The sequence below is a fragment of the Podarcis cretensis genome (assembly GCF_951804945.1).
Source record: "Podarcis cretensis genome assembly, chromosome: 13".
Classification (NCBI taxonomy): Eukaryota; Metazoa; Chordata; class Lepidosauria; order Squamata; family Lacertidae; genus Podarcis; species Podarcis cretensis.
Genome location: NC_137182.1, coordinates 51104864 through 51122451, shown reverse-complemented (window position 1 = coordinate 51122451; position 17588 = coordinate 51104864). Strand labels below are relative to the sequence as shown.

The following is a 17588-nucleotide window of genomic DNA, read 5'->3' as shown; positions in this document are numbered from 1 at the left end:
CAAGATGCCTGTGAGTGCTCCACGTTGCCGAAGGCTGGGGCAGAGATTTCTACAGGGCTCTACCCCTTTTTTCCCCTCGGGGGGCCAGTCTTTTCCACCACTCAAGCTTGCCCTCAGTGACTTCCGCTGACCGGACTGTGAATCCGGCAGCTCCTGCAAGATTCAGCTTCACGGAGGGGAGGGGGAAGCGTCAGGGTGAGGGGCACCCCCCAAAAAAGCTTTATATGAGTACAGTGGTACCTCAGGTTACATACGCTTCAGGTTACAGACTCTGCTAACCCAGAAATATTACCTCAGGTTAAGAACTTTGCTTCAGGATGAGAACAGAAATCGTGCAGCGGCAGCACAGCAGCAGCAGGAGGCCCCATTAGCTAAGGTGGTGCTTCAGGTTAAGAACAGTTTCAGGTTAAGTACGGACCGCCGGAATGAATTAAGTACTTAACCCGAGGTACCACTGTATATTTGGCGGTTCGAATCCCCGCGGTGGGGTGAGCTCCCGTCTTTCGGTCCCAGCTCCTGCCCACCTAGCAGTTCGAAAGCACCCTTAAGTGCAAGTAGATAAATAGGTACCGCTTTATAGCGGGAAGGTAAACGGCGTTTCCGTGTGCTGCGCTGGTGCTGGCTCGCCAGAGCAGCTTCGTCACGCTGGCCACGTGACCCAGAAGTGTCTCCAGACAGCGCTGGCCCCCGGCCTCTTAAGTGAGATGGGCGCGCAACCCTAGAGTCGGACACGATTGGCCCGTATGGGCAGGGGTACCTTTACCTTTTTACCACTGTATATAAAATTTCAAACTAGTGCAGTGCATTTTTGGGAAGCAGTGGGACATACACAAATGGGGTGGAAGTGGGGCTTTTTGGGGGGAGGGGTATTTTATTATTATTATTATTATTATTATTATTATTATTTATACCCCGCCCTCCCCGGCCACAGCCGGGCTCAGGGTGGCTAACACTAGTAAAATCACAGTAAAAACATAATGGGTGGGGGACACCAATTCAAAATACAGGTTAAAATGCAATTTAAAATGCAGCCTCATTTTAAAAGTAGCACATAGATCATAACCCTAAGGAGAGGGCAACTTTAGGGTCAGACTGAGTCCAAACCAAAGGCCAGGCAGAACAGCTCTGTCTTGCAGGCCCTGCGGAAAGATGTCAAGTCCCGCAGGGCCCTAGTCTCTTGGGACAGAGTGTTCCACCAGGTCGGGGCCAGTACTGAAAAAGCCCTGGCCCTAGTTGAGACCGATCTAACCACCTTGCGACTTGGGACCTCCAAGGTGTTGTCATTTGTGGACCTTAAGGTCCTCTGCGGGGCATACCAGGAGAGGCGGTCCCGTAGGTACGTGGGTCCTAGGTTGCATTTAGGCCAGTATATGCCGCAATCCTATTCAAAAACGCTCTCTTCCTTGTGTTCCCTTTGCAGACAGTCTGTCAGGACCCCAGCCTGGATGAAGACGAGGATGAAGATTGTGATGAGGTGGTAAGTCCAACAATCAGCCGCCTCAGACCCCAGAACCCCCTTTCTTCTTCTAAACTCTTATAATTTGTGGGCTTCTGAGAACAGACATGGCAGCCTGATATATATTTCCCTCACTAGCCCTTATGGTTCCAATAAATGCATTCCAAGTACAGTGGTACCTTGGTTCTCAAACTTAATCCATTCCAGAAGTCCTTTCCAAAACCAAAGCATTCCAAAACCAAGGCACACTTTCCCATAGAAAGTAATGCAAAACGGATTAATCTGTTCCAGACTTTTAAAAGCAACCCCTAAAACAGCAATTTAACATGAATTTTACTATCTAACGAGACCGTTGATCCATAAAATGAAAGCAATAAACAATGTACTGCAGTCACACAATCAATCAATCATTCAATCAGTAGCTGAACTGGGTTCCACACAGTCACAAAAAAAGAAGAGCCACAAAAGGCAAAAGAAATAGCAAAAACAGACAGACCTCAGCGTAACTCTCAAAACGGAAGCGTGGCACTCAAAATGGAGCATGTTCAGCTTCCAAAAAAAGTTCACAAACCTGAACACTTACTTCCGGGTTTGCAGTGTTTGGGTTCCAAGTTGTTTGAGTACCAAGGCGTTTGAGAACCAAGGGACCACAGTATCATTATACTTGTCCAATCTTCGTCTGAAAGCAATCCGTTCCTCCTTGAAAAACATACCCGCTCTGCAGCCTGCAACCGAGGAAGACTGAGAACCTCAGCTCAATTCTTTTTCTCTCTTTTTTTCTTTCCTACAAGAACACAAGGTACAGTTGTGCCTCGCAAGGCGAAATTAATCCGTTCCGTGAGGCTCTTCGTATAGCGGTTTCTTCGTCTTGCGAAGCAAGCCCATTGACAGCTTAGCGGATTAGCGCTATTAGCGGTTTAGCGGCTTTTAGCGGATCAGCTGATAAGCGGCTTAGCGGCTTAGGAAAAGGGGGGGAAAGGGAAAAAACCCTGCAGGAACTCGCAAGACATTTTCGTCTTGCGAAGCAAGCCCATAGGGAAATTCGTCTTGCGGAACGACTCAAAAAACGGAAAACCCTTTCGTCTAGCGAGTTTTTCGTCTAGCGAGGCATTCGTCTTGCGGGGCACCACTGTAGATGCGCTGCCACTGAGCTATGGGCTTTGTAGTCTTTAAGATTGCGGTCCTCCTGGTTCAGGAGAAGCAGCTGATGTAAACAGTAGCTTAGGGACAAATCATTGGTCCTCCTAGTGTAGCCTCATGAGGCTTTGCCCTCGGGTGGGAAAAAGTATTGCACCCGGGAGAGGGAGTGGGAGTCAACAGACACTCAAGGAATAGTTTCGGAGAAAAAGCTTTATTTCTAGCCATCCATGAACTGGTAGAAGGAGCAAGTGTGATAGATTCACAAAACAAGCACGGGTTCACAGTCATTTGCACAGAGCATATATACCCCTTCCAGTTCCCTCCTCCTTTCTCCTCCCTCAGGAGTCCTCTGAGCATGAACAGAAAGCTCCCCTGTCTTGGGACTCTTTTGGACTCTTCCCAGGAAAGGGGGTGAGAAGCCAAGGGGGTCGAGGAGCCTTGCGGTTCAGCATATCCAAGATGTTGCAACTAGAATGAGATAGAAGTCAGTTCTCAGGCTTGCTCTGACAGAGTCTATTCATTAGCTTTTGAACCCTTCTCGTACTGATAAAATTAACGGTTTGCCTATGCACAGCATCTTGTGAGAAAAGCAGCGGAAAACTTTAGCTGTGGATTTTTAGAAGAGAGAAAAGGAATTTTGGACACTTTTGAGGCCTGGTTGGGGGGGGGGGGTGACTTCGGGCCTAGGTGGGGTCACTTGTCCTCACCTCCTTCACTAGCTCAGCATTGTCTACCTGAACGGCAGCAGTGACTCCCCAGGTTTTCAGACGGGCGTCTCTTTCTCTCCCAGCCCTGCCTGCAGATGCCCCAGGATTTGAACTTGGGACCTGTGATATGCATTGCAGATTCTTTCCCTCTGAGTTGCAGCCCGCCCTCTAAAACTCTGCTTCCTCTTTGCCCGATAATAAATGTTGGAAATGTAAAGAGACCAAAGGTACATTCTTTCACCTTTGGTGGACATGCCCAAGGATTAAGACTTTCTGGGAGATGATCTATAACGAAATGAAAAAGGTACTTAAATATACCTTTCAGAAGAAACCAGAGGCCTTCCTCCTGGGCATGGTCGGCCAACTGGTGTTAAAGAAGGAGAGAACTTTTTTTATGTATGCTACAACAGCAGCAAGAATACTTATTGCAAAGTATTGGAAGACACAAGATCTACCCACCTGGGAAGAATGGCAGATGAAGGTGATGGACTATATGGAACTGGCGGAAATGACTGGCAGAATCCGAGACCAAGGAGAAGAGTTGGTGGAAGAAGATTGGAAGAAATTTAAAGTTTATTTACAGAAATATTGTAAAATTAAGGAATGTTAGAAGGATGTTGGAATAAAGTTTTGTGGTCTTAGCAGAAATGATATAAAGGATTAAGTAAAAATGGATTGGTAATTAGTGAAAGAGGAGAATTAAAAATATAGTATATCAAGATATTTTTTTTAGGATAATAACAAGGATGGAAAGGATTTGCTAAAATATCTAATTGAACTAGAATACAAAAAAGGGAGGTGTGAGGAGGTCAAGGAAATAAGCAAAGGAAAGAAAGTTATGTAAAGGTTGGATTTGTGTGTTTTTTCTTTTTCTTTTTTTCTTTTTTTTCTTTCTTGGATTGTTTGTCTTTTTTGTAATCTTCAAAATTGGAATAAATATTATTTAAAAAAAATAAAATTCTGCTTCCTCCTCTCCCTGCCCTGTGTCTCTCCTTTCTCCCTCTGCCTCCCAAAACCAGGCGGAGTATGACTCCATGCTGATCGAGTACGCCGGTGAGGTGATCCCGGCTCTGGCCGAAGCGGCTGGCGGAGAAGCCTTCGCTCCGTATTTTGCCGGCTTCCTGCCACTGCTCCTCAATAAGATGGTGAGTGACGGCTGCCCCTTCCCTCTCCGAGACTTCCTGCGGCTTCCCATTTACTTTAGCCCGGGTCCCGGGACACCTCAGTTCTTATTTATCCACTTAAGGGCATTTGTGCCATGCTATTAAGGTGAAAATTTTAAAATTCAGGCCTTGGGCCAGGCACAGGCAACTTTTCGCCCTTCAGCTATTTTGGACTACAATTCCCATCATCCCTGACCACTGGTCCTGTTATCTAGGGATCATGGGAGCTGTAGGCCAAAACATCTGGAGGGCCAAAGGTTGCCTATGCCTGGTCTAGGCCTAACCCAGCAGTTCTCTACCTGTGGGTCCCCCAGATGTTGTTGGACTACAACTCCCATCATCCCTGAGCTCTGGCCTTGCTAGCTAGGGGTGATGGGAGTTGTAGTTTAACATCTGGGGACCCACAGATTGAGAAAGGTTGGCCTAACCATAGCTGTCAACTTTTCCCTTTTCTTGCGAGGAATCCTATTTGGAATAAGGGAATTCCCTTTAAAAAAAAGGGAAACGTTGACAGCTATGGGCCTAACCCTACCTCACAGGGGTGGGTTTTTTTAGTTTGGTAAAGTATTTCCGTGCCGCCATGTCTTGCACCCTTGGAACGCTTTCCAGGGACATTTCTCCCAGAGTTTATTTGGCTTCCCACCTTCTCCCACAGCCCAAAAGGTGGGGTGGGGAGGGGGGTCTTTTTCCTCCCTGTGGGTTTCTCCCTCCTTTTTTGCTCCTCCGCTTCATTCTGCCCCCTTCCTCCTCCCCGCAGAAGCCCAGCTGTTCCTCCACAGACAGGTCCTTTGCGGTGGGCACCATGGCGGAAGCGGTGCAGGGCCTGGGCCGCGCCTCGAGCGCCTTCGTGCCGCGCCTCCTGCCGGTACTGATGGGGGCGGCGCGCGACGCCAACCGGGAGGTGCGCAGCAACGCCGTCTTCGGGCTGGGCGTGCTGGCGGAGCACGGCGGGGAAGCCATGCACGAGTATCCTTTGCTTCGTGAGGGGGAGGGGGCCGGGATCGGGTTCCCGGCGCAGCCCGCCAAGGAAGAGTCCACACACGTTCTGGAAGCTTCCGTCAATTCCCCACAGAAATGAAGAAAAGCCATTTACAGTGGTGCCCCGCAAGACGAATGCCTCGCAAGACGGAAAACCCGCTAGACGAAAGGGTTTTCCGTTTTGGAGGCGCTTCGCAAAACGAATTTCCTATGGGCTTGCTTCGCAAGACGAAAATGTCTTGTGAGTTCCTGCGGGTTTTTTTTCTCCCCCCCCCCTTTTCTAAGCCGCTAAGCCACTTATCTGTTTATCCGCTAAGCCGATAAGCCGCTAAAAGCCGCTAATAGCGCTAATCCGCTAAGCCGTCAATGGGCTTGCTTCGTAAGACGAAAAAACCGCTAGACGAAGAGACTCGCGGAACGGATTAATTTCGTCTTGCGAGGCACCACTGTATAGAAGTCTGGGCTGAAGTGAGCCAGAATCTGGAATTGTGTTACAGGTGAAACTCGAAAAATTAGAATATCGTGGAAAAGTTCATTTATTTCAGTAATTCAACTTAAAAGGTGAAACTAATATATGAGATAGACACATGACATGCAAAGCGAGATATGTCAAGCCTTTATTTGTTATAATTGTGATGATTATGGCGTACAGCTGATGAAAACCCCAAATTAGCAATCTCAGAAAATTAGAATATTAAATGAAATCAGCAAAACAAGGGTTGCAAATAGACCAATATTGGACCTCTGAGAAGTAGAAGCATGCTAATTTTTCGAGTTTCACCTGTACCTTGAAGGCAAAATCAGAGCGGATTTCTCAAGGTGTTGAGAAAAAAAGGGACACACACACACACACACACATATATCCCAGCATGTTGTTGTGAAAGGCCCCTCTCAGGGACTACGAGAAAGGCAATGCGTTGCTTAAATACTAAGCTATTAAAAACAAATTATGTACCAAAAGTGTATACTTAATCAAAATGAAAAGCAGCTTATCTATATCTCTCTCTATCTATCTATCTATCTATCTATCTGTCATCTATCTATCTATCTATCTATCTCTCTCAGGCCTCCTCAAACTTGGCCCTCCAGATGTTTTGGGACTACAGCTCTCATCATCCCTAGCTAACAGAACCAGTGGTCAGGGATGATGGGAACTGTAGTCTCAAAACATCTGGAGGGCCGAGGTTGAGGAAGCCTGATCTATCTAATCTCCCAGCATGTTGTTGTGAAAGGCCCCCCTCAGGGACTACGAGAAAGGCAATGCGTTGCTTAAATACTAAGCTATTAAAAACAAATTATGTATCAATTGTGTATGCGTAATCAAAATGAAAAGCAGCCTGCCGAGATCCCTGTGGTTATTCATTCATTTAGTATATTGCCCTTCATCTGAAAATCACAGCATGGAAATACAAAGTGAAAACACAAAAGGGATAAGGTTATCACTTAGTCATTTAATTCATTTATTTCATTGAATTTATACTTTGTTGGATTTGTGTGTGTGTGTTTGTGTGTGTATAAACACACACACACACACACACCACCCTCAAAGCGGCCTACAAAATATAAAATGGCAAAACTGAGGCAGATTCAGAACCCTACTTTGAAACATGCAAAAGCTGAAATGCTGCAACAGATTAAATTTCCCTCAACGTTTTAAAGCGTCTGGGTGGGCATGTCTAAACAGGAATGTTTTTAGAGGGTGCTGAAAATGTCAAGCAGCGAAAACGCCTGCTTGATCTGAATCGGCAGGGAGTTCCAAAGTGCAGACGTTGCCACACTAAACAACCGAGTTCTTACGAATGTGGAACGGGGATTGCGTGGCACCGGTTGTAATAATAATGCCAATTCTGTCGATCAAACTGGTCAAGTGAATCCATGACCAGCTTTTCTACGGATGGCCCCAGAGTTGTGGCCTGGTCTCTCCCCGATGAGACCCACCTGTTTCAACAAGCCTTCTCCTGACTATTATTTTATTGCACAACTTGATTGCGATCATTTCAATGTTCCGATGAGATTGTTTTCTTGAGAACCTCAGGGAGGGGAGGCCCAAGATGACGGCTGTAACAACTTCTCCTCCGTGAACCCTCCTGGATTGCAAACCTTTTATAGCCTTTTACAGCCTTTTACAGCCGTTTTTATAGCTGTTTTTATTAGACTTTTAATTATTTTACCTCTGTTAGAAGTTTTAACCGTTTTATCTCAACTGTTGGCCAGTCGTGGCCAATATACGTATTAACAAGGATATTCAAACCTTCTGCTGAGAAAGCCTGCTGCTGATTAGAAACGCCGCCTTGAAGACTGGGTTATGTTGAGCAGTGGAGGAGGAGTAGCAGAGGAGTTGTGTCCACAAAAGATAAGTTCTCTTTTTATCGCGGTTTATCTCTACTTTTAACCTCCGCAGTCAGTGAGACAGTGACAAATGGGTCATGGCAAGCGACCAAGATCTGCTGAGAAAGGTTGTTCACCTCCAAGAGTAAAACAGTCAAAGCTTGAATCTCCCTCACCACCTACTAACAATAACAGCCAAACAGAGCAAGTAATTGTTTCTGCGGTCGAAACATACAACCGCTTTTGGCCTCTGTATGGTCAAGGGGCCCCTTCATGGATCACTGCCTTGCCGTGGCGAAGGGGCTTGAAGATATGCAGATATGCAACCTCAGATAAGCAGATGACACAACCTTGATGGCAGAAAGTGAGGAGGAATTAAAGAACCTTTTATTGAGGGTGAAAGAGGAGAGTGCAAAATATGGTCTGAAGCTCAACATCAAAAAAACGAAGATCATGGCTACTGGTCCCATCACCTCCTGGCAAATAGAAGGGGAAGAAATGGAGGCAGTGAGAGATTTTACTTTCTTGGGCTCCATGATCACTGCAGATGGTGACAGCAGCCACGAAATTAAAAGACGCCTGCTTCTTGGGAGAAGGGCAATGACAGGCCTAGACAGCATCTTGAGAAGTAGAGACATCACCTTGTCAACAAAGGTCCGTATAGTTAAAGCTATGGTTTTCCCAGTAGTGATGTATGGAAGTGAGAGCTGGACCATAAAGAAGGCTGATCGCCGAAGAATGGATGCTTTTGAATTCTGGTGCTGGAGGAGACTCTTGAGAGTCCCATGGACTGCAAGAAGATCAAACCTCTCCATTCTGAAGGAAATCAGCCCTGAGTGCTCACTGGAAGGACAGATTGTGAAGCTGAGGCTCCAGTACTTTGGCCACCTCATGAGAAGAGAAGACTCCCTGGAGAAGACCCTGATGTTGGGAAAGATGGAGGGCACAAGGAGAAGGGGGCGACAGAGGACGAGATGGTTGGATAGTGTTTTCGAGGTTACTAGCATGAGTCTGACCAAGCTGCGGGGGGCAGTGGAGGACAGGAGTGCCTGGCGTTCTCTGGTCCATGGGGTCACGAAGAGTCGGACACGACTAAACGACTAAACAACAACATGGTCAAGGGGAGCTGGAAAAGCCAGTTGATCCAGGGGGGGATGGAAGCCATAGGGAAGCCCTCCTCCCTGACACCTTAATTACACCTTCGCCGTCACTAAAACAGGACGCATCAGGGCAAACTGCCCATGAATCAGTACCTGATCAAATACAACTAGTAATCAGGACTTTAAGCTTTATTTTCAAGAAATTGGAAGGGATTTCTTCATCTTTGAATAAACTTTCACAAGCCCTTCTGACTCATCCATCTTCCTCAACTGAGCTATCTAATTTGCATCAATCTCCTGTGCAGCTTGTAAGTGCCTTAAAGAGACAACATGACCAGAAATCTCACCTTAAGGGTTCTAGATCCAGGCTGCCACTGCCCCAGAGGAACAAGCAATCCTTGATTTTTCAACCTAATAAAATATGTCTATCCATTTTTTCCCGTGACGCCCCCAGACTTAGGTGGAATAACCTGAGGATGGCCAAACGGTACCTACGTGATTTGCTAAATATCCCTTTTTTCCAGATAGATCTTATATCTGTAGTACCCCTAATTGCCACGCCCTGGCCAAGGAAATTTATGCTCTCCTTCCAGTCTGCAAGGATTGTTTTCCTGCGTTTTGTTTTCATTTGTATAGGAATTGGTTTTATATATATATTTAAAGCTGATTGGAAGCCATTTTGGCAGTTACGCAGTGTATAATAACTCGACGGTGCTGGTGGTGGAAATCCAGCAAAATCCTTTGGGCTTTCTCGCTCTCTCTCCAGTTCCTGGCAGCATGTCAGGCCCTCGCCCTCCCGACTCTTCCTTATTCTCCTTAACCCCCTCGCTTGCTCTGCTACAGACACTACCCCAAGGTCCTGGGGCTTTTGTCCAACATAATTTCTCAGGAGCGTAACAACCGGGTGGCCGACAATGTATGCGGGGCCGTCGCAAGGATGGTGATGGCCAATCCTGGAGGGGTCCCCATCGGACAGGTGAGAGCCGAGTGTGAATCCTGATTAGTATTCAAGGCCCCGTAGCGCAGGTGCGAGTCAGGAAGCTTCTGCCACCTTCTTAACATTGAAGGCACTAGCTTCAGCATGTATATGCTTTTGGAAACAGTTAATCTTTGCCACCACTTCTTTTTAATTCCGGCTTGGTTGATGTGGAATACCCACTTGCCATTCTGCTTATCCATTGGGTTTTGGAAATCAACTTTTATTACCATATTTTTCGCTCTATAGGACACACTTTTTCCCCTCCAAAAATGAAGGGGAAATGTGTGTGCGTCCTATGGAGCAAATGCAGGCTCCTTGGCTTCAGCGAAAGCAACGGGAAGCCTCCAAAGCGCAGAGGGAGCGCGTTGCTTTTGCTGAAGCCTGGAGAGCGAGAGGGGTCGGTGCGCACCGACCCCTCTCGCTCTCCAGGCTTCAGGCAGCTATCTGCAAGCCTTCAGAGCACAGCAGGAGTTCCCCACGCGCTCCGAAGGCTTGCAGATAGCAGACTGCAGCCTGAAGCCCGGAGATTGCAGCGCCAACTCCCGTTGCGCTCCCCGGGCTACAGGCTGCTATCTGCAAGCCTTCGGAGCGTGCCCCAGCCCCCAAGCTCCGGGAGCGGCAGCAAGGCTGTGCACAACCTTGCCGCCGCTTCCGGACCTGTTCTGGGGGCTGGGGTCGGGGGAAGCTCGGGCTTCCCCCGCCCCAGCCAGGCTGCTAAAAATGGATGGATGGATCCCGCTCGCTGTCTTGGCTTCTGCCAAAGCTGCGCGCAACCTCTCCCGGCTGGAGGAAGCCAAGATTAAAGAGGAAGCCAAGACAGCCAGCGGAATGGATCCCGCTCGCTGTCTTGGCTTCTTTGCTCTTTGGGGCTGGGGGGGGGGGCCTGGAATAAAAAAAAGTTTCTTTATCCCCCCCCCAAAAAAAAACTTGGTGCGCCCTATGGTCCGGTGCGCCCTATGGAGCGAAAAATACGGTAATTTAAAAAAAGAGGTTTTTATTTCTGATAAGACAAATCCAAACTAACCTAGGCTTTAAGCCTATAGAATTGCCGGATCCTGAAACCCAGGCCGTTGATTGATTTCCAGTCATCATCATCACTATTACTTAATAAAGTAATATTGTATTACGTTTAGCATTTATGTTAAGTGCTTAACATTTTCTGCGTGCTGCACAGAGAGATTCAAACCCTGTCCACGTGCGTTGCAATTTACTGCGCACGTCATGAAAGGAAAAAGGAATGGGGAGGGGAGAGGAAAGTGCTGTTGACTCGAATTCCCAGGAGCTTTCCAAGGTTTCAGGAACAGCCCTGAGCCTTTACAGTTGTTTTCAGGTTGAGATTAAACATGCAACTTTTGCTCTGCAAAGCACTTCCTTTACCACTGGGTTTTGTTCATTAGCTACCCTCCTTTCTGAATAGTAGATTATCTTAACGCGTTCTTTTTAACTGCCCCAGCAGAGTATGGGGAAGGGGAAGGAGAGGGGCAGACTTTGCTACACCCCATGCATCTGGGTGATGTGGGGAGTCCGATCCCCTTAGCCAAGCGGTGTGGAAGGGGGGTGGTCACCATTTTCCCCAGCCCCGATTAACGAAGGAGTGCAATAATAATAATAATAACAATTTATTATTTATACCCTGCCCATCTGGCTGGGCTTCCCCAGCCACTCTGGGCAGCTTCCAAAAAATATTAAAATACTGTAATAAATCAAACATTAAAAGCTTCCCTAAACAGGGCTGCCTTCAGATGTCTTCTAAAGTCTGGTAGTTGTTCTCTTTGACATCTGGTGGGAGGGCGTTCCACAGGGAGGGCGCCACTACCTAGAAGGCCCTGGTTCCCTGTAACTTGGCTTCTCGCAATGAGGGAACCGCCAGAAGGCCCTCGGAGTTGGATCTCAGTGTCCGGGCAGAACGATGGGGGTGGAGACGCTCCTTCAGGTATACAGGATCGAGGCCATTTAGGGCTTTAAAGGTCAGCACCAACACTTTGAATTGTGCTCGGAAACGTACTGGGAGCCAGTGTAGGCCTTTCAAGACCGGTGTTATATGGTCTCGGCAGCCACTCCCAGTCGCCAGTCTAGCTGTCGCGTTCTGGATTAGTTGTAGTTTCCGGGTCACCTTCAAAGGTAGCCCCACGTAGAGTGCATTGCAGTAGTCCAAGCGGGAGATAGCCAGAGCATGCACCACTCTGGCGAGACAGTCCGCAGGCAGGTAGGGTCTCATCCTGCATACCAGGTGGAGCTGGTAAACAGCTGCCCTGGACACAGATTTGACCTGTGCCTCCATGGACAGCTGTGAGTCCAAAATGACTCCCAGACTGCGCACCTGGTCCTTCAGGGGCACAGTTGCCCCATTCAGGACCAGGGAATCCTCCACACCCGCCCGCCTCCTGTCCCCCAAGAACAGTACTTCTGTCTTGTCAGGATTCAACCTCAATCCGTTAGCCGCCATCCATCCTCCAATGTTTCGACCAGAATCGAGGACCCTTTCTCCGACCCCTGGGCTGCTTTTCTCTCTGCGTAGAAGAATCCCTTTGGGTCAGGGGGCTCCGGTCAAATCTGTGGCTGTATGACCACCTCACGGCACCCACGGATGAGCAGAGAAGTTGGCACGCTTTTTACTTCAGTGCTGCCTCAAAAGGGGAGTAAAATACCCAGCTCTTCAACTCTGGCTGAGAGTCTATAGGACAGGCTTGGGCCCTGCAGACGTTTTGGAGCCGCAAGGCCTACAATTAAGGACTTGGCGACGATCCTTCATCAAGCATCTTTCCCTCCCGCCTTGTTTCCCCCCACCCCTTCCACAGATTTTCCCCGTCCTGATCCACAATCTCCCCCTGAAGGACGACTTGGAGGAATACAAAACGGTTTTCTGTTGCATCAACTTTATATATGAGCACGATCCCCAGCAGGTAGGCCCCCCCCCAACTTCCCTCCCTCCCTCGCAACCCATCGCTTTGACCTGAGAGATTCCCCCCCCCCCCAAAAAAAAAAAAATTCCTCTGCTTTGGCAGAACTTTGTCTCTGGTGTTGCAGTCAGGGTGCCAGACCTGGAGCCGGGAGCGGTGGCACAAGCGACTGGGCACAGGGCTGCAAAGGGCACCCTTCCGGTTTGTGCTGCATGTACCCATTTCCTTGCCCGCTACCAGAGTTGGCGGCAAGTCCTCCCCCGCCCGGGCGGACAGCCATTTTCTGCACATTCGGATCCAGCAAGGCTTCACTGTAACAAGAGGGGAGTTGAGAGATGCTGTTTCTTTTAAAAAGGGACGCGGGTGGCACTGTGGGTTAAACCACAGAGCCTAGGACTTGCCAATCAGAAGGTCGGCGTTTCGAGTCCCCGCGACGGGGTGAGCTCCCGTTGCTCGGTCCCAGCTCCTGCCAGTTTGAAAGCACGTCAAAGTGCAAGTAGATAAATAGGAACCACTCCAATGGAAGGTAAACGGCGTTTCCGTGCGCTGCTCTGGTTCGCCAGAAGCGGCTTAGTCATGCTGGCCACATGACCTGGAAGCCAGTAAAGTGAGATGAGCGCCGCAACCCCAGAGTCATCCGCGACTGGACCTAACAGTCAGGAGTCCCTTTACCTTACTATCCACAACATCCCCACATGTTCCATGTTTTGCTCCCCACACACAAAAGGGGATTTGCCATGGCCCTGAGAAGGCCTTGTTCTCTTTCAGGTCCTGCAGCAGATTAGCGAACTTGTGCGAGTCAGCGGCAGCATCCTCGCCAAGGAGAACATCCCCTCAGGTATGCGCTCTGGGTGGGCAGCGGGCCTTCTTGGTCGGGCAGCTGCCCACCAACTTCTCCCCCTCCCCTCACCTGCCCATTTTTACTGCCCAACCACTTTGGGAGAGGGTGTTGGTGTTGAGAAGAACGCAACTTAGTTGTGCGATCAGTGCCACGTGGCATATGGTGCCTTCGGGGTCACTGGGTGCTATTCACACCCGCCCAGGGCGCCTGACAACAATTCAGCTCATAACAATAACTATTCCTGATAACAGCAGTGTGGCGTAGTGGTTAGAGCGCCGGCCTAGGACCTGGGTGTGACAGCGATTGTAATGGTCACTAGGCCCCACAGCCCCTGCTGCCTCACAAACATCCGGTTGGCGGCTAAGGGGAAACGGAAAGGTTGAGCGAGGTATTGCCCAGCGTCCGAGACATCACCGCTGCATCTTGGCCAGCTTAACCGCTCTCTTCCTGTGTGTGTGTGTTTTTGTTGCTCAGAAGGCTGCAACTCCCTGGTCTCCCTGCTGCGCAACCTCTCCGCCCGATGCCCGTCCGAGTTCCAGGCGGTGGTGCGCTCGCTGCCTTCGGAAGCCGCTTTCTTGGTCAACGCGGCGGTCAGCTCTGTTTGAGGAGGGGCCGCGCTCCCAACTTTGTGAAAGCAGAAGGGGACTTTGCTCGAGGAGACCCCCACACCTCCCACCGGACACCCTTCTTGGCTCTGTATGGACTAACCCTTCCAAGTTTTTGTGGCCGACTTGCCCTCCGCCCGTTGATGCCAGGCGACGCTCCCCTGCGGTTTCATTTCCCTGTTTCCCGTCAGGCTTCTCTCGCCTCGCCGTCATGCCACCTACCTGTGACGGCTGTTCGTTTTTTGCCACACGTGTCCCTTGGTGCTGACATTTCTGGGGGCCAGCCGGGTCTTGGGGGGGCGGGCAGTCGGGCTTTTTTCACGCAGCATCAGCAGGGGCATGAAGTATGTAGCACCCCAACTCCCCCAAACCTCTTTTCTTCCCAGGCCTTTCCCCAAGGTAGGCTCTCTGCCTAACACCTTCAGGGGCTGGCCTGTAGCAGTTGCTCGATCCTTCCGTTGGGGGCCTCAAAGTCCCTGCCGCCAAATTTTTGCCTTTTTTTGCTGCCCAGTTACGACGCCCTCAACCGGCACGCTTCATTTGCCAAGGGGAAATTGTCGTAGCCAGTTCTGTGCAGAGACGAGCCCAGCAGGCTTGGGGTGGGTGGATATGTTTTATGGGAGCCCCTTTTAGTAGGGCAGCAAGGAGGAAAGGAGAGAGGATATTGGTGCAGTTGGGGCGCTAGTCCTCATGGTTTTCACTTCTTCCTCGAGATGGACTTTGGAGGGCTGAGAAGTGTTTTCAGCGGCACTCAAGAACACCAGCAGAGTGGCATGTCATAAGCATGTAAACTGCCAAAAAACCTCATTCCTCGACCATTACAGGAAGAGGGAATGCGAGTTTGAGTTCGGCCTGTCCCTGTTGCGGTTGCTATAACCTCCCACCACCAGGAAATGTGTATTTTATCTTTCTTTGAAATCTAAGCAAAAACGAGAGCAGTGCGGGGAGGGAGTTTTAGTCATTGAGAGACCCACTTTCTGTTTGATCTCCAAGCCAAAGATTTCAGATCGGGTCGCATTTGAAAGTTCAGCAGTATTAAGTTTTCCTCAGATATATGCTGATGCGAGTCCTGCCATTAATGGAAGCCAAGACGCAGCCCCTTCCGTTTATTATTTTCTTCCTCCTCCCGCAGAGTTTCTCATCTCTTTCCAACGGTTGTCGAGGGAGGCGGCTGTCTTTTGAGCCAAATTCGTCCCACCTCCCTTTCCCTGTTGGGAACGATTCTCAGCGCTTTTAAGTGCCGCCTCCCTCCCGTTTATTGCGGTGGGGCTTATTCCAAATGAATTTTGTTTGCCAAAGTTCGTGTTTCCCCCAACAGTCTCTGAGAGGATTTTGTGATAGTTTATTTTCGCAAGGCTGCTTTAGGTTTTCCCCCGGGCTCCTGCACCCATCGAACCAGCTGTTTCCTCCTCTAGTTTGTATTTAAGATTATATAACCACCTGGGTTTTGGTATTTTTCTGGAACGAAGAGATTATATTGTGTTATGTTATAATAAAAAAACACGTTGAAACTAACAAGCGTGTTTTCCTTGCGGAGAGGGTATGCTTATTAAGGATGGTCGTAAGAATGGGCTCTCCAAGCTCAGGCCAAAAACCCTTGCTTCAAATACTGGACCCCCCCCCCCCAAGAAAGTTTTCCGAGCAAAAAGCAACCTGCCCCATCCTGTCAATAAGACTGCGGCAACTATTCCGCAGCCCCATAAACCCTTAAGGAGCCTGCTAGTGTGTGGCGCTGTGGGTTAGACCACAGAGCCTAGGGCTTGCTGATCAGGTTGGCAGTTCGAATCCCCGTGACGGAGTGAGCTCCCGTTGCTCGGTCCCTGCTCCTGCCAACCTAGCAGTGCGAAAGCACGTCAAAGTGCAAGTCGATAAATAGGTACCGCTCCTTCGGGAAGGTAAACGGCGTTTCCGTGCAGTGGTACCTCAGGTTACATATGCTTCAGGTTACATACGCTTCAGGTTACAGACTCCGCTAACCCAGAAATCGTGCTTCAGGTTAAGAACTTTGCTTCAGGATGAGAACAGAAATCGTGCTCCGGCGGCGTGGCGGCAGCGGGAGGCCCCATAAGCTAAAGTGGTGCTTCAGGTTAAGAACAGTTTCAGGTTAAGAACGGACCTCCGGAACGAATTAATACTTAACCTGAGGTACCACTGTAGATATAGGTACCGCTCCGGCAGGAAGATAAACGGCGTTTTCGTGCGCTGCTCTGGTTCACCAGAAGCGGCTTAGTCATGCTGGCCACATGACCCGGAAGCTGTGCACCGGCTCCCTCGGCCAGTAAAGCGAGATGAGCGCCGCAACCCCAGAGTCGTCCGCAACTGGACCTAATGGTCAGGGGTCCCTTTACCTTTACCTTAGATCAGGCTGACTAGTCCATCCTGTTCTCAGTGTGGCCAACTCAGATGCCCCAGGGAGAAACCCGCACTCAGGACCCGAGCGCAAGAGGGGTTAATTGGATTGTTCTTGTTTTTCTAATGCATTTTGTGTTTTCATATTGCGATTTTAATGTTGTAACCGCCCCGAGACCTACGGGTATGGGCGGTATACAAATTTAAACAGCAGCAGCAGCAGCCCTCTCAACTCCTGCGGCTTCTAGCAACTGGTGTTCAGAATCATACACAGAGCCAGCTCACTTTTAGAAAGCAGTGTAGGTGCAGAAGGAAAGCAGCCCCCATAATATTCAGAAAGTTCCCAGCTGAAAGGCGGTAGGGAACGATCCTGTCGCGGGCGAGGGGCGCTGCCCAGAATGTACCACTGGAGCATAGCAGTCAGCTTTTCCCTTTCCTTGCGAGGAATCCTATTCGGAATAAGGGAATTTCCCTTCAAAAAAGGGAACAGTTGGAGCAAGACAGACTTCTGCCCCCCCCCCCTCTTTTGGTCTTGAATCGGGAGCTCAGTTCAACGCCCATTGATTTTGGGGGCGGGGGGGGGGCGTTTGCCAACTTAAGTTATTGCAAGGTCCTGGACTTAGGAAACTTCAGACCACTGGGATCATAGAATTACAGAGTTGGAAGGGGCCCTGAGGAACACAGGAAATTTCTGCCTAATAAATAATAATAATAAATAATAATAATACAGTGGTGCCTTGCAAGACGAAAAGAATCCGTTCCGCGAGTCTCTGCGTCTAGCGGTTTTTTCGTCTTGCGAAGCAAGCCCATTAGCGGTTTAGCAGCTTAGCGCCATTAGCGGCTTAGCGGATAAGCACTATTAGCGGCTTAGCGGATAAGCGGCTTAGAAAAAGGGGGGGGGGAGGGGGGGAAAGTCGGAAAAACTCGCAAGACATTTTTGTCTTGCGAAGCAAGCCCATAGGGAAATTCGTCTTGCGAAGCACCTCCAAAACGGAAAACCCTTTCGTCTAGCGGGTTTTTCGTCTTGCAAGGCATTCGTCTT

General features: G+C 49.3%; 1 protein-coding gene across 2 annotated transcripts in view; it reads left to right on the top strand.

Annotated features, from left to right (window-relative positions):
- IPO4 (importin 4) overlaps positions 1–15715 on the top strand; it is a 55508-nt gene extending 39793 nt beyond the window's left edge. For both annotated transcript variants that reach the window (XM_079951768.1, XM_079951767.1), the window contains 7 exons: positions 1421–1477; positions 4323–4448; positions 5224–5432; positions 9716–9848; positions 12650–12754; positions 13520–13589; positions 14067–15715. In XM_079951768.1, coding sequence (XP_079807894.1) covers positions 1421–1477; positions 4323–4448; positions 5224–5432; positions 9716–9848; positions 12650–12754; positions 13520–13589; positions 14067–14197 — 831 coding nt within the window. In that variant the 3' untranslated portion in view covers positions 14198–15715. The remainder of the gene's footprint in view (positions 1–1420; positions 1478–4322; positions 4449–5223; positions 5433–9715; positions 9849–12649; positions 12755–13519; positions 13590–14066) is intronic.
- Positions 15716–17588: the final 1873 nt, after the last annotated feature.